Source organism: Nomascus leucogenys, chromosome 14, assembly GCF_006542625.1.
Source record: "Nomascus leucogenys isolate Asia chromosome 14, Asia_NLE_v1, whole genome shotgun sequence".
In the NCBI taxonomy this organism is placed as follows: Eukaryota; Metazoa; Chordata; class Mammalia; order Primates; family Hylobatidae; genus Nomascus; species Nomascus leucogenys.
This window is the reverse complement of record NC_044394.1, coordinates 91,857,166-91,872,285: the sequence shown is the minus strand read 5'-3', so window position 1 is coordinate 91,872,285 and position 15,120 is coordinate 91,857,166. Positions and strand designations below refer to the sequence as shown.

The following is a 15,120-nucleotide window of genomic DNA, read 5'->3' as shown; positions in this document are numbered from 1 at the left end:
GACCTTTCCATAAGATTTTGGAGCACATAAAAATGTTTTGCTGTAAGTAGATCAGGTCTAGAGCTAGACACTCCTGGGAGATGAAGTTCACTAGGTGACAAATACAAGATAAATGTTACCCTCTAACCCCCCACCCCGTGTCAGGGTGACACTGCTGGTCTTCTGTTAACCACAGAAGACAAGTCTTGGTTCCTTTTCAGGAGGACGATCCATCTGTATTTCTCCTGCTGCCCCTTCTGGGACTGTGCGGCAGGAAGCTAGGTAGTGCTGACTCTAGGGATCCACTATGGCCACCAAGATCTGTTTCCCCTTTGTGTAGATGGCCCATGATGATAGGGCAGTATGGTATGAGTTAGGCTCCTCTCAGGCAGCACTCATTAGACCTCCAGGCTATAAAGAAGTAGAGCCAGGCCAGGCGCAATGGCTCACGCCCTTAATCCCAGCATTTTGGGAGGCCAAGGCAGGAGGATGGCTTGGGCCCAGGACTTCAAGACTAGCCTGGGCAACACAGTGAGATGTTGTCTCTACTTTAAAAAAAAGGAGGCCGGGCACGGTGGCTCACACCTGTAATCCCAGCACTTTGGGAGGCTGAAGCGGGTGGATCACCTGAGGTCAGAAGTTCAAGACCATCCTGGCCAGCATGGTGAAACCCCATCTCTACTAAAAATACAAAAAATTAGCTGGGCGTGGTGGCACACGCCTGTAGTCCCAGCTATTCAGGAGGCTGAGGCAGGAGAATCGCTTGAACCTGGGAGGCGGAGGTTGCAGTGAGCCGAGATTGTGCCACTGCACTCCAGCCTGGCGACAGAGCAAGACTTCGTCTCAAATAAAAAACAAAAAAAAGAGGCCCAGCACGGTGGCTCAAGCCTGTAATCCTAAAAGTTTGGGAGGCCGAGGCAGGCGGATTGCCTGAGTTCAGGATTTTGAGACCAGCCTGGGCAACACGGTGAAACCCCATCTCTAGTAAAATACAAAAAATTAGCCGGGCGTGGCGGCATGCACCAGTAGTTCCAGCTACTTGGGAGGCTGAGGCAGGAGAATCGCTTGAACCTGGAGGCAGAGGTTGCAGTGAGCCGAGATCATGCCACTGCACTCCAGCTTGGGCGACAGAGATTCTTACTCTAAAAAAAAAAAAAAAAAAGAGTAGAGCCAACACAGGCTGCTTGGTGGGGTTTTAAGGATTTTTAGAATGTTCTTATTTATCTTGGTCCTTAGAGTGGGAATTGAGGGAAGCTGGCTTTTAAAAAGCTTACATTCAGTTTTTAGTAATCTATGACATGAAAAAAAATGATTTTCTAAGAAAGAAAATTTTAAAAGTACTCTGTAGTCATAGAAAAAGTGTCTGGATAGTTTGATGTTCCCTTGCCGTTGAAAGTCAGAGCTCTTGGGCAGCCCCAGTTGTTCAAAGTGAGCCCAGCTTATGGGCAGTTGTTCAGACTGAGCCCAGCATGTGGGCAGCTCGAGCTGAGTCCCAGCCGGATTCCTGTCATCCCGGCACAGCCTTCTATTTCCAGGACCCTGCACAGCTACTCTGTCAGTTGGTTTTTATTTTTCTCGCTTACAACTTTTTCGGGTAAATATTGGACACACACCCCCTATCACACACACAAATCAGTTGCCACTTCTAAGAATCAGAAAGACCTTCAAGCGCCCCTAGAACACAGGCAAGCACATTTTCCTGTTAAGGGTCTTAGAGTTGTATCCTCAGTTTCAACTGGGATGGTGCTGACAACTCATTCCTTCCCCTCCTCTGCAGATGGACGGCCCCTCTACGTGCTCAGGCTGGGGCAGATGGACACCAAAGGCTTGGTGAGAGCGCTCGGGGAGGAAGCCCTGCTGAGATACGTAAGTGCGCAGCTGCGAGACCCCAGGCTCCACTGTGGCGTCACTTTCTTTCTCTGCCAGTAGGATTGGGGTATTAACCAGCCTGTTAGAACAAACATGAATTGCTTATGTAGTTAGAACTGAAGATACATTAATATCGCCTTAAAATTTCAAAAGAAGACACAGAAGTTATAAAAGTGTTTCTCACAGTGGAAGCGTCAGTGAGGCAGTCAGGGTCTCCCTTGAGATGCCTGTGCAGCAGCAATTCTGAGTCTTTTCATTCACTCCCACATGGAATTGCCCTCTCCTGGGACGCCACTCACAGCAGACCTCTTGATAGCATTCTTTCCACTGGCCATTCCTTAACGCGAGCTCTTGGCGTCTTTCTCCAGACCCTCCCGAATGCCTGCTGACCCATCATCTCGCTGACTCCAGCCAGGCCCCGCTCTGCTGCTGCCACCATTGGCAGCTGTGCTTCCCCCTCCCAGAGAAGAAGATGGTCCTTCAATTTGAAAACAAACGGAAACTTAAAAGACATATTTATAACCCCATTATCCTGAAATATGCACTTTTGGCTTTATGGTTTATTATTTTTTTGAGATAGAGTTTCACTCTTGTTACCCAGGCTGGAGTGCAATGGCGTGATCTTGGCTCACTGCAACCTCCGCCTCCCGGGTTCAAGTGATTCTCCTGCCTCAACCTCCTGAGTAGCTGGGATTTCAGGCGCCTGCCACCATGCCCAGCTAATTTTTTTTTATTTTTATTAGAGACGGGGTTTCACCATGTCGGTCAGGCTGGTCTCAAACTCCTGACCTCAGGTGATCCTCCCGCCTCGGCCTCCCAAAGTGCTGGAATTACAGGCTTGAGCCACCCTGCCCAGCCGGCTTTTTTTTTTTTTTAAGAGACGTGGTCTTACTCTCTTGCTGAGGCTGGGGTACAGTGTCTATTCGTGGGTGTGATCACGACTCACTGCAGCTTCAAACTCCTGCCCTCAAGTGGTCCTCCCACCTCGGCCTCCTGAGTAGCTGGGACTACAAGCACCACCACTAAGCCTGCTCACTGTTGGCATTCTCTTGTGTATTGTGTCAGTCTGCCCCCACCTCGATGTGTGTTTAGATATCCCCACATGCACATGTTCACACATAAAGATAGGGATGGACTTTATCTACAGGGGAAGGGTTTATTAACCTAAAGCAAAGGATCGCTTGAGCCATGCCTTACATCTGTTCTAAGGCTGCCTTTTCTCTTGGCTGGCACATGTGGTATCAGAGTGTTCTCACACTCACAGGTGCTCATCTGCTGTTCCCATGTGCTTGTTCTGAAGACAGAGCCCCAGAGCCAGGCCCCTGCTCATCTGGGAATTCCTCTGCGCTTCACTTTGGATAGCCGTTCCCTTTGCCACACATGACAGTGTTTATTCTCTTCCAAGAGTAAAATTTTTTTGTTGGTGGTGATGTGTTTAGTGCATGTGAATGTGTAAGCAAATCTGCATAGGTGACTTTTTTGGTTTACACGCTTATCTGTAATACGCTGTTAGTGTCCCTCTTCCGTAGCTGGACGCGGTAGTTTTAGCCTTAAACTAATCATGGTAAATTTTCATGCCCTTTTGTGTGTAGGTTCTCTCCATAAATGAAGAAGGGCTAAGGCGATGCGAAGAGAATACAAAAGTCTTTGGTCGGCCTATCAGGTAGATGTGGGATTTTATTTTTCCTTTCAACTTACTGAGAAAATGAATTAAATATTTCTAGTTGATTTTTGGAATTAAAATCTACTTACTATTTTCCAAGGTGCTCTAAAAGGTAGACAAGAGGTGAACATGTAATATGCCAGTGACGAGGGCCAGACAGTGTTTTTTGACCCCAGGCGTTGCTGCCACGTCAGCCTGAGTGGGTTGGCCTGCCTGCTTAGTCTGTGCAGGCCACGGGAGCCCAGGGCTGCAGGTCGTTTGCTTGTTTTTGCCTCCCCTCCCCACCCAGATGACTCTGTGTTCTTAAACCAAGCTTTAAGTTACAGTAAAGAGTTCTGAAAATGTTTAGTGATTCAGAGGTTGACATTCATAAGGGTGTAGATGGTTCACTGGGATATAAGTTCCATGAGAACAGGGATTTTGAGGGCCTTTTGCTGACTGCTGTATTCTCAGCTCCTGGGACAGCGCTTGCCTGTGTCTCTGTTGAAGCATAGCCCACTGCAGTTCAGACACAATATGTGTTAAAATCCCAGCTGTGTGCCCTGTTGATGGCAGGTTAGGGGGGTGGTTTAGCACGTGGAGGACAGCACACTGTGGCTTGCTGGCTCACTGAGCATAGCTGGGAGAGCTTTTCATGCATTATCAATCAGCCTTAATTGCAGTTTCAGGCCTCGGTCTACCACACTGATGCTGGGTGTTTTGTACAAGTAGATATAAACAGGGTTCATAGCACTATAATTTTAAAAAATTGATTATGATGTATTTGGAAATAGCTATAAATGACCAAAAAAGAAAAAATTAAGAAGACACAGTTAGCTAAGCGTGCTGTCTGTTGAATGAAACACGTCTCTGCACAACCCGCAGCTCATGGACCTGCCTGGTGGACTTGGAAGGGCTGAACATGCGCCACTTGTGGAGACCTGGTGTGAAAGCGCTGCTGCGGATCATCGAGGTGGTGGAGGCCAACTACCCTGAGACACTGGGCCGCCTTCTCATCCTGCGGGCGCCCAGGGTGTTTCCTGTGCTCTGGACGCTGGTGGGTTGAGATGCTTTTTGCAGCCATTTGGAAAGCAGATAACACATGCATTCATATACACGTCTGTGACCTAAAGTCTTAACTTCTTAGGAAAAAAAAAATAACATGCAAAGATATAAAATTTCTCAAATTGTTTAAGAAAGGGGAAAAACAAAATGTGAGTGTCCTAATGCCATGCAAATAGACTTTACAGAAGTATAGAAACTTGGATTTCCACCCCCCACCCTCCCACTCAGAATACCACATTGTCATTTTAATCTTGGACACCCAGGCAGCAGAGAGATATGACTGCATGGTCTTCTCCTCCTCACAGGTTAGTCCGTTCATTGATGACAACACCAGAAGGAAGTTCCTCATTTATGCAGGAAATGACTACCAGGGTCCTGGAGGCCTGCTGGATTACATCGACAAAGAGATTATTCCAGATTTCCTGAGTGGGGAGTGCATGGTATGTCTTGAGGCAAGGAACTGCACATTTGGCCCCTTATGCAGGTGGGAGAGGTCGGTATTGATTTGCACAAATGATTTTCAGAACTTCCAGTCATTTGGATGTTTTGTTTTTGTTTTGTTTGTTTTGGCCGCTATTTCTCTGATCCAGGGTTAAGCTAAAGAGAACCATTTAAGTAATTGTTGATACTGTACATTTCTTCATTGTTAAATACAAATGAGAATTTGTAGAATCAAATACAATTGCAGCTTGCTTGATTGAATCAGATCTTTAAACCATTTTAGAGGAGCTGTCATATTTTTTAAAATACTGTTAAAAAATTGAATCAGTTCTCAAAATTTCCCACCCACCCCTCCCCCTCCTTTTTTTTTTTTAAGGAGACAGGGTCTGGCTCTGTCACCCAGGGTGGAGTGCAGTGGTGCGGTCACAGCTCACTGCAGCCTGACTTCATGGGCTCAGGTGATCCTCCCACCTCAGCCACCCAAGTAGCTGGGACTGTAGGCGTGCACCACCACACCCAGCAAATTTTTTGTAGAGACAGAGTCTCACTATTTTGCCCCAGGCTGGATGACATTTTTTTTTTTTTTTTTTCCTTGAGATGGAGTCTCGCTCTGTTGCACAGGCTGGAGTGCAGTGGCGCAGTCTCAGCTCGCTGCAGCCTCCACCTCCCAGATTCAAGCGATTCTTCAGCCTCAGCCTCTGGAGTAACTGGGATTACAGGCCTGCGCCACTACCCACAGCTAATTGTTTTATTTTTAGTAGAGATGAGGTTTCACCACGTCGGCCAGACTGGTCTCAAACTCCTGACCTCAAGTAATCCACCCACCTTGGCCTTCCAAAGTGCCAGGATTACAGGCATGAGCCACCATGCCTGGCCTGGATAACATTTTTAAAGTAAAAAAACGAAGGGAAGTGGTTCTTAACATATGTTTGGGGTTTTTAATATACTGAGTTGCTGGGTAATGAAGCAGAGGCCTCCACTTCTATGCCCTGTACTCAGGGAAGCTCAGAACCTTGGGGTCCTTATAGGCTTCTAGCCCATGGCACACAGTTCTGCCACGGGAGCATTACGGAAGCCAAAGCCTTTAGAAGTCCCAGTGACTTGTTCCATGGCATACGGCGGCGGCTGAACTCAGCAGGGAGTGAAGCTTCTTATCAGAAGGGCTCTCTAGTCATCCTTCATATAAAGTTACCCGTTTGGAATGTGTACCCACTGGGTTTGACTCAGGTATTTAGCTAATGAATTGGACATTCAGGGGACTTTGGACTTTCTGAATGGTTAGAGAAATTTAGAAAACAAATGAATTTAGCTTTCACTTCATCAGTTCCATTTTAAGGAAATTACAGGCATCATCACAGTACAATGCAAAGAGCAAGTAAGTTACAATAAAGGTTATAGGACCAGAATTTAGCAAGTGCCTGTGAGGTTAAACTGCAGGCTCAGGTTTGTAGAAACCTCTGAACTCCTTTCATGGTATGAGCTAGCCATCCCGTGTTGTTGCTGCTTCCAATTATGACACGAAGAATTGAGCTGGAGCCCAAGGAGACCTCACCACGTTGTACCTGTTTGTCACATGCTGACCTCCGTAGTGTTTGCAGTGCTGAGCGTCTTTGTGGTTAACTGAGCTGTCCAAAAACTTGGGCCTCCTAAGACTTCTTCACCGCTCTCCTGAGCTGCTGTTGAGGCTGGTTGTTGAAAGGAGGTTGTTCCCTCCTGCTCTCTGGTGGCTAGAGGTTACTAACCAGCGGGCAGTCCGGTATTTTTCCAACACGACATCGCTGCTTTGACACTTTGCACTCATGCTGTACTGCAGGCCGAAGACTGAAATGTTTATTTTCTATGTAGTTGCTTCCCAAGGCTAATAGAAGGAGGACTTCGATTTTATAAACTTTAATGTGGAGTCATTGTATTAAGGTCAATTAGGAGATTTATGATATGTACAAATTCTAATTCAACTTGTTTCAGGCAAATTCAAAAGAAGTTCTTCATTAGTTTTTGGCTGGTGTTACAGACCAGTCATTTGACTTTAGACACACAACATTATTTATTGATTCTATATCTTGACTATAATTCCCTATCATAAAAATAATGCCTGTGGCTATTGAGAGCAAAACTCTTTTCTTAAAGTAATACTTTTCCTTTACAGGGCAATATAAATACCCATAATGCTTATATGAGTCAGCTTTAGTAACTGAGTGCAGTGCCTCACGCATGTTGGTAGGAATTCTGTGGTAAATCAGCTTCAACTTGTTCCCGTTTATGCAAAGTAAAATACGTGTATTGAAGTGGTTTTTAAAAACATATTGCTCAGCAGTGCAGAGTATTTTACGACCCTGCCAGTGTTCTCCATTTTCTCAGCAACTTCCAGGAGTTGAGCGCAGGGGGATGGTGCTGGCCGGTGTGTCTGGGTTTCGTGGGGTTGGTTTGTGTTTGCACAGGTTTCACCGCTGTGTTTCTGCTTCCAGTGCGAAGTGCCAGAAGGCGGACTGGTCCCCAAATCTCTGTACCGGACTGCAGAGGAGCTGGAGAACGAAGACCTCAAGCTCTGGACTGAGACCATCTACCAGTCTGCAAGCGTCTTCAAAGGAGCTCCACATGAGGTACGTCCTCCACCTTCCTGCACCTGGGCCAGCCCTTCCTCCACAGAGAGCCTGGCCCTGGCAGGGCTTCCTGGCAGCCTTTCATTCAGAACAATCTACTCGTTTTTCTGCTCTTTGTCTTTAGGCTTTTGTTGACACTCGATATTTAGTTTCAGTAAATGTCAACGTCGAAGAATGGGTCTCTCTCAGAATAGAAACTAGCTGTGCTTGATCAGAGTGCCTGGAAAGGAATTGGATCTCTTGACCTCCATTTTGCTAAAGCCACCAAACACAGAGATAGGAATAGCTAATCTTTCCTTGTGGGAGCACTTAACTCCTGAATTTAGTTTATTTCATGGTTATATTGAACAAGTTTCATGTGCTACTTTTTCTTTTTTTTTTTTTTCTAGACAGAGTTTCGCTCGGTTGCCCAGGCTGGAGTACAGTGGCACGATCTCAACTCACTGCAACCTCCGCCTTCCGGGTTCAAGCAATTCTCCTGCCTCAGCCTCCCAAGTAGCTGGGATTACAGGCAGCTGCCACCACGCCCGGCTAATTTTTGTATTTTTAGTAGAGACGGGGTTTCACCATGTTGGCCAGGCTGGTCTCGAACACCTGACCTCAGGTGATCCACCTGCCTTGGCCTCCCAAAGTGCAGGGATTACAGGTGTGAGCCACTGTACTTGGCCCATTTGCTACATTTTCTTGACTGGGTTTTGGTTATTTATAGATATCTTGGGGATTTTCCGATTTCTGTAAGTCTAATGGAGCAAGGAGGGTGTTCCTGTGTTCCCTTCTTGCTGTCACTTTTGGTAGAGAAGCAAGGGCGTTCCGTGTTCCTGTGCATGCCATATGTCTGTCCTGTAGCATTACGAGTGACCTGAAGCAGGAGGGGCCTGCAGCGGAATCTCCCTTCTCAGCTAGGACAAGGTTCATGGCCCAGAGTTGTTGGAGAGGACGGTGGCACGCTGTGCAGAGCGGGTGTCAGTGAGGATGTGGTGCTGGCTTGGGCAATGGTGCTGGCCAGGAGCTGACTGCGGCCTGCTTCCTGCCATGGTGGCACCTGGGTCAGCCATCTGCCAGTGGCTTCTGGGGGTGTCTTCCTGAGCGGCTCACCTGGTGCTTGCAGGGCAGGTGGATAAGGGAATGCTGTTGCCATGGTTTGAACAAGCAGAGACAGATTTGGTGTGCCTTACTTGTAGATCCATACATAGAGGAGTCTCAGATTTCATAACGTCTTGAGGATTGTCTGTATTCGTTTCTTACCGGGAGGGCAGGCTCCAGGGACTGAGTCCTTGTTCCTTGTTAGGCACTATCGCTCTTGTCCATGTTTCAAGAACTTGGGGTGCAGTGTGTTTCGTGTGAATCGGGGGCATCTGTAGACGTCCACGTGGTAAAAATCGCCGTTCTGCTTTGGGTATTTTTTTTTTTTTGAGACGGAGTCTCGCTCTGTCGCCCAGGCTGGAGTGCAGTGGCGTGATCTCGGCTCACTGCAAGCTCCGCCTCCCGGGTTCACGCCATTCTCCTGCCTCAGCCTCTCCGAGTAGCTGGGACTACAGGCGCCCGCCACCACGCCCGGCTAATTTTTTTTGTATTTTTAGTAGAGACGGGATTTCACCGTGGTCTCGATCTCCTGACCTCGTGATCCACCCACCTTGGCCTCCCAAAGTGCTGGGATTACAAGCGTGAGCCACCGCGCCCGGCCTCTGCTTTGGGTATTAAATAAAGCACAGATCCGAGATGGCAACAAACTGAAAGGAAGGCTGAAGCTGAGGCCCCCGCTGTGAATGCAGGAAAGAGGTGCCGTCAGCACAGGGGGCCAAGGCCTCAGGATGGAGCTGCCTGGCGAGCCACTTTGCTGAAGAGCGGGCCGTGCCACGTAGTGCCGCCTGCTGTTGTTAGACAGGACTCTTGTACCTCACTCACTCTGCTGTGGAAGGACATTCCAAAGTGGCGTTTCAGTGGTGAGGTGGCGGTGGTGGGGTTGAAGGAGCCGGGCTTGTAGAGCAGCCACGTGCTGAAGGCACAGCAGACGGCGTGCAGTGGGCTGAGAGGGGCCGCGGGCCTGGCTCTGCTGCTTCCTTAGGTGGAGTTTTCAGTGACTGCAGAACTCTGCACAGCTGCATTTAATTCTCACGTCCCCCCCCCACCCACCCCCACTAATCTTTGAAATTAACTTTGATCATTCCCTGCTGGGAAGCTCTGTCGGTGCTGTATAAGTTTGGTTTTCAATTGGTTCTCAGCACCCAGGGGGCTGACCGCCTCAACCCCACCTCTACTATGCCAGGGGCTCATCGCACTCACCCAGCCTCGCCACTGTTCTCTCGTGCGAGCCTCGCATGGCAGGCCCGGTTCCATGCCCCTGCTTCCCCCTTGCTGGGAACGCTGTCCTCGGGCTCCCCCGCCTGCTCTTTCTTTAGCTTTCACCTTCTCCAGGGCCTTCTGTTCTCTCCAGCCCAGGGCAGTCCTCTGAACCACTCATGTACGAGCTCACGGTGTTTGGTGTTTCTAAGACCCGGCCTCTTAGAGTGTCTGAAGATGGTGTACGGGGGTCTTGGGCCTGTAGGTGCAGGTCACAAAGAACACAGAGCTTGGTGCATGACGTATAGCAGGATCCAGCGGTTGAATGGAGGGTGGTGTGTGACTCTGGGGAAAGAGATCCACCCACACGCATTCAGCCTTTCCCTCCCCAGCTTCAGCACCTGCACCCTGGAGCCCCTGGAGCCTCTGGAGGGGACGGTGCGCTCGCGGCACGCAGGCCGGGTGCTTGTGCATCGGGGCTGCCTGACGCTGCCTCTTTTTCAGATTCTCATTCAGATTGTGGATGCCTCGTCAGTCATCACTTGGGATTTCGACGTGTGCAAAGGGGACATTGTGTTTAACATCTATCACTCCAAGAGGTCGCCACAGCCACCCAAAAAGGACTCGCTGGGAGCCCACAGCATCACGTCTCCAGGTGGGAACAACGTGCAGCTCATAGACAAAGTCTGGCAGCTGGGCCGCGACTACAGCATGGTGGAGTCGCCTCTGATCTGCAAAGAAGGAGAAAGCGTGCAGGTAAAATCACACACAGGCCAAATCGCGCATCTGTGACTCCATGCGGCTAGGTGATTTGTCATGAGTAGGACTCTTTGCTTCGCTCCTTGAGCAGCCCTGTGTAGCTTTTGAGGCACTGCTTATGGAGGAGCAGCTTGCCTGGAGGAGCAGGAAGCCAAGTGGGTCTCACCGGAAGGAGTTCAGGCCTCGCAGTGGTTTTGGACAGAATCTGCGACTTTTCCCAAAAGCAGCATGTGACAGGAAGGGAAGGCATCGCACGCACGGGCCCAGCTGGGCTTCAGAGGATGTTCCCCCCAGCCTCATTTCACTGGGTTGCATTTGTCTTTTTCAAAGGAAAATCACCCTAAATAGAAGTAAGAGGGACAAGTACTTAGAGAACTATTAACTCTCATTACCAAACCTTCTAATTTGTTTCAAATGCTTTCAGTTCCCTTTTCACATTGTGGCTGGTTATTTTGGGTGCCTGGGCTCACAGTGGCCTCGGGGCAGCCTTCATAATAGATGCATCATTTTGCTGCCTTTACAGTTTTCAGGGGTAAGGCTTGTCAGTGTTTCAGTGGTCTTAGAGGCAGAGTAAAAGAATCCTTTGTCCATTTTAAAAACAATGAACAGCTAAGCTGTGTTACCACAGTCATGAATTTTGGAGAGAATGGAGAAGGCTTTCCGCGGATTGACGGCTCACTTTAGGGTGATTGGCAGCATGGCCAGGTCCAGGGAAGCTGTGCTGAGCCCTCCCTCCAGCATGAGTGCCACCAGCCTGCCAGGCTCCTGCCTCCATAGGTGGGGTGGGCTGGGGTGGCCTCCTGAGGGCCACAAACATGGAGCTTGTCCCTCTGGGCTTCCCAGCACCCGGGAGTGACCACACTCAGTAGAGGGAAGGATATTGTCAAACCTGCTGCCGAAGCAAAATAGCAGGTTCTGAATCCCATTGAGATATTTCCTGTAGCTACATGAAATCCTAAAGGCCGTCCCCTTGGCGCTTGTCAGGCCTGTGGTGGGCCAGGGGTCGGAAGCAAGTCGCCCTCAGCTGCCACTGCCCTACTCGTTCTAGGGTTCCCATGTGACCAGGTGGCCGGGCTTCTACATCCTGCAGTGGAAATTCCACAGCATGCCCGCGTGCGCCGCCAGCAGCCTGCCCCGGGTGGACGACGTGCTCGCGTCCCTGCAGGTCTCTTCGCACAAGTGTAAAGTGATGTACTACACCGAGGTGATCGGCTCGGAGGATTTCAGGTGCGGCCACCCTCGCCACAGCAGGTGCCGCGGACAGCTGGGCACGGTTGGAGGGAGGCTGCGGTCCCGCGCCGTGTGCAGGATCAGCAGTGGTGGCGGGTGTCAGGGATGCTCGGGGGGCCGGGAGGGAGTGGCTATGGGGTCATTTGTTGGCACGGTGACTCCCTGCATGTCTGTAGAGGGGGAGAGTGTTGGAGACAGAGCCGACTGCCTTTCTTTAGCTCACACTGCCGTCTGCGTGTGGGCTGTGAGAAGCCGGTCTCCCCGGCGGGTTACTCATGTCCATCTCCCGTTTGCAAGTGCTGATGGGGATGAGAAGTGAGCAGAGAGCAGGGTGGGCCACGAAGTCCAGCAGGCAGTATGGGCAGGCGGGTGGTTGGCAGGGTGGTCCTCACGCCTCACCCCTCCCTGTGCCATTACAGAGGTTCCATGACGAGCCTGGAGTCCAGCCACAGCGGCTTCTCCCAGCTGAGCGCCGCCACCACCTCCTCCAGCCAGTCCCACTCCAGCTCCATGATCTCCAGGTAGTGCCGTGCTGCCTGCACTTCATGTGCAGAGGGGACGGCCGCCCCTCCTCGGACAGCCAGCTGCGCCCGCCCGCCCAGCGGCGGCATTGTACAGACTCCTCTCACCTCTAGATAGCAAATAGCTCTCAGATGGTAAACGTAGTCATTTGATCCCAAAACTACCTTGGCAGGTAGTTTTAACTCTGATCCTAACTTAACTCAATAGCCATAGATTTTGTATACGTTATGCACAAAATCAAACCAGAGCACAAGGGCTCTCTTGAAAGAAAAGTAGTTTCTATACCAATTAAAGGATTGACGTGGTCTCAGATGTTGATGCAAAAAATTTTTCCAACGAACTCCGCATTGTCCATTAGTGAATGAATTCCTGTGACATGCGCCAGGGATGGCCCCTCCTCACCTGGGACGGAAGCTGCCAGCTCACTTCCCCCAAGCTGCCTCGCGGCCCCCACGCCTCCCGCCACAGTCAAGATGGTCTGTGGACTTAGGGCCAGCCCTTGAGGTCCTTATGCTCTGAGGATTCAGAGGCCACCTGTGGAGCACCCTGTCCCAGGGCCAGACCCACCCACACCACCCACTGTCCTGCAGTGGGGCCAGGGGCTCAGGAGGGGCTCTCGGGGACTCCTGGTGACTCCAGGAAAATGCTGCCATCGTTAAATGTTACTTTCTCTTTCTTCCTTTTCAAATCTTTTTGATACTTTTTAGAGCAGGATTTTTCTGTATGTGAACTTGGGTGGGGGGGTTCTTCCCCTGTTCCCTTCCGCACGTTGCCCCTCTCACCTGCAGTCAGCTCCCAGCCCAGTGTAGGCCATCTCCTCTGTGCCCTCTGGTGGCTCATTGTCCTCAGAGCCCAGACAGTTCCAGCCACTAGGAGGCCGTCTTGGAACCAGCAAGTCACATTTGCCACTTGACACTGTCCACGGGGTTTTATTAGTAGCTAAGCAGCAGCTCTGGCATCCACTTCAGGGTGGCGTGTGGCGTGTAGGAGGCCTGCTTCTTTGTACGTGGGAATTGCGGACTTGTGTGTGTGTGTGCATGTGCTGTGTGTGTGCATGTGTGCATGACGGTGGGGGTGCTGGGGGGACGGGGCGAGTAGAAACTTAGCTTGAGTAATGAAGGAGTCTTCATAGAAGCAAACCAGAATATGGGATTTGTTTGCCTTTTACATTTTGTTTAATTCCTGATTTTAAAGCCTGCTCTATCTGGTACAGGCCCTTATTTTTTCAGCTTTTTATGAGAAAAGCAGCTTATTTGAGAATCTGTCCAGAAGTTGCATAGGGGATGGGCTCCACGATAAGGACATGCAACGTGTGTTTCTGTGTGCAGCAGAGGCCGTGTTTTTCGTGCCAAACCCCACGCGGCTGTCAACTGTGTGCGTGGTAGGCCTGGAAATCCTGGTTGTGCTGTCTCAGCTCCGCTCTGAAGGCACTGTGTGGGTGCTGCGTGGCTGGAGATCTGTGTGGAGGCCGTGTGTGCCCTGTGCAGGGATCAGGAGGGCGGGGGAGGGACCGAGCAGCCCTCTCGCCCGGTCGGGTCAACCCTAGTGGCTGCCTGCACACTGCAGACGTCCCAGGGCCTGTGCTGTGATCACCTGCCTTTGGACCATGTTTGTGTGTTTGCTGTTAGAGATCGAGCTCCTCAGTGGTACCCGAAGCTTTTGCTTCCGGAAAGCGCGGTAGGGTTAGTAGGTAGGGCTAGTAGGTAGGACTAGTAGGTAGGGTTAGCAGGTAGAGTTAGTAGCGCGTCTGTGCTGCGTCCACCTGGTGCTTCCTGTTCCCAAATCACAAGGGCCTGAAGATGGTCCCTGCTTTCTCTTTCTCTTTCTCTGTGTCTCAGATGGCGATTTTGCTGACAGCTGCCAAGAAAATGCTTCACTCAACAGTCCTCATGTGCCCAGAGATGTTTATAGAACTGTTTGAATTGCAGCCATCCCCCGCCCCCTCCCAGGCTGAAGACCTGTTCTTTTTAAGTTGATTCGGGAGTGGCATTCTTTTATCCCCAAAGAGTTTAGTGCACCTTGAAGAGCTCAAAGCACATGACCGCACAAATGCTTACAGGGGTTCCTCCCGAGTAATCCAATCTCACTCCCCTCGTAAGGGAATTCTGGGGCAGCTGTGGTTTGAGTATGCAGTTTGCATCGTGTCTCTACTTTTAGTACCTTGCCACTCTTTTAAAACGCTGCTGTCATTTCCCATTTCTTAGTACTAATGATTCTCTGATTCTCCCTCTGTCTTAATTCACTTTCCTTCCTAAATTTGTTACTTGCATATCAAATTCTGTAAATGTTTTGTAAACATATTACCTCACTTGGTAATACAATACTGATAGTCTTTAAAAGATTTTTTTATTGTTATCAATAATAAATGTGAACTGTTTAAAGAAAAGAATGTCTTTTTCTTATTGTGAAACAACAGTTTCCCTTGAAGAGTTTGAGAGTCTTAGGAGAATTTAGAGATTGAAGAAGAAGAGAGCTTCCGACGCCAGAGTACTGACGCTCTAGAAGTTCGAGAAGAGCTTTAGCTCGGGTGGGATTGTTTCACAGGTGAGAGGTCCGGCCCCAGGTCACAGCCGTATGTTTGCTGATGCAGAAGTGAACCCAGTGTTTATCCTCGCTTCTGTAAGAAGACATGATGTGGTTTTTCTTAAACGCAGCCAGATCTAACATCACTGTGATGGGGCGATCCCTGCTGTGATGTTTCTGTCGTGATAAAAAGGATTGCTTTCATCAGGT

At 49.8% G+C, this 15,120-nt stretch overlaps 1 protein-coding gene across 6 annotated transcripts in view; it reads left to right on the top strand.

Annotated features, from left to right (window-relative positions):
* The window catches only part of SEC14L1 (SEC14 like lipid binding 1), a 75,919-nt gene extending 61,146 nt beyond the window's left edge, over positions 1 to 14,773 (top strand). For 5 of the 6 annotated variants that reach the window (XM_030827392.1, XM_030827393.1, XM_030827395.1 and 2 more), the window contains 7 exons: positions 1,757 to 1,845; positions 3,441 to 3,511; positions 4,376 to 4,547; positions 4,861 to 4,995; positions 7,462 to 7,596; positions 10,381 to 10,632; positions 11,684 to 12,249. In XM_030827392.1, the coding sequence (XP_030683252.1) occupies positions 1,757 to 1,845; positions 3,441 to 3,511; positions 4,376 to 4,547; positions 4,861 to 4,995; positions 7,462 to 7,596; positions 10,381 to 10,632; positions 11,684 to 12,184 (1,355 nt within the window). In that variant the 3' untranslated portion in view covers positions 12,185 to 12,249. Of the gene's footprint in view, positions 1 to 1,756; positions 1,846 to 3,440; positions 3,512 to 4,375; positions 4,548 to 4,860; positions 4,996 to 7,461; positions 7,597 to 10,380; positions 10,633 to 11,683; positions 12,250 to 12,284; positions 12,387 to 14,225 lie in introns of those variants that run through there. The other variant, XM_012495728.2, reaches the window with a different exon arrangement.
* The last annotated feature ends 347 nt before the right edge of the window (positions 14,774 to 15,120 follow it).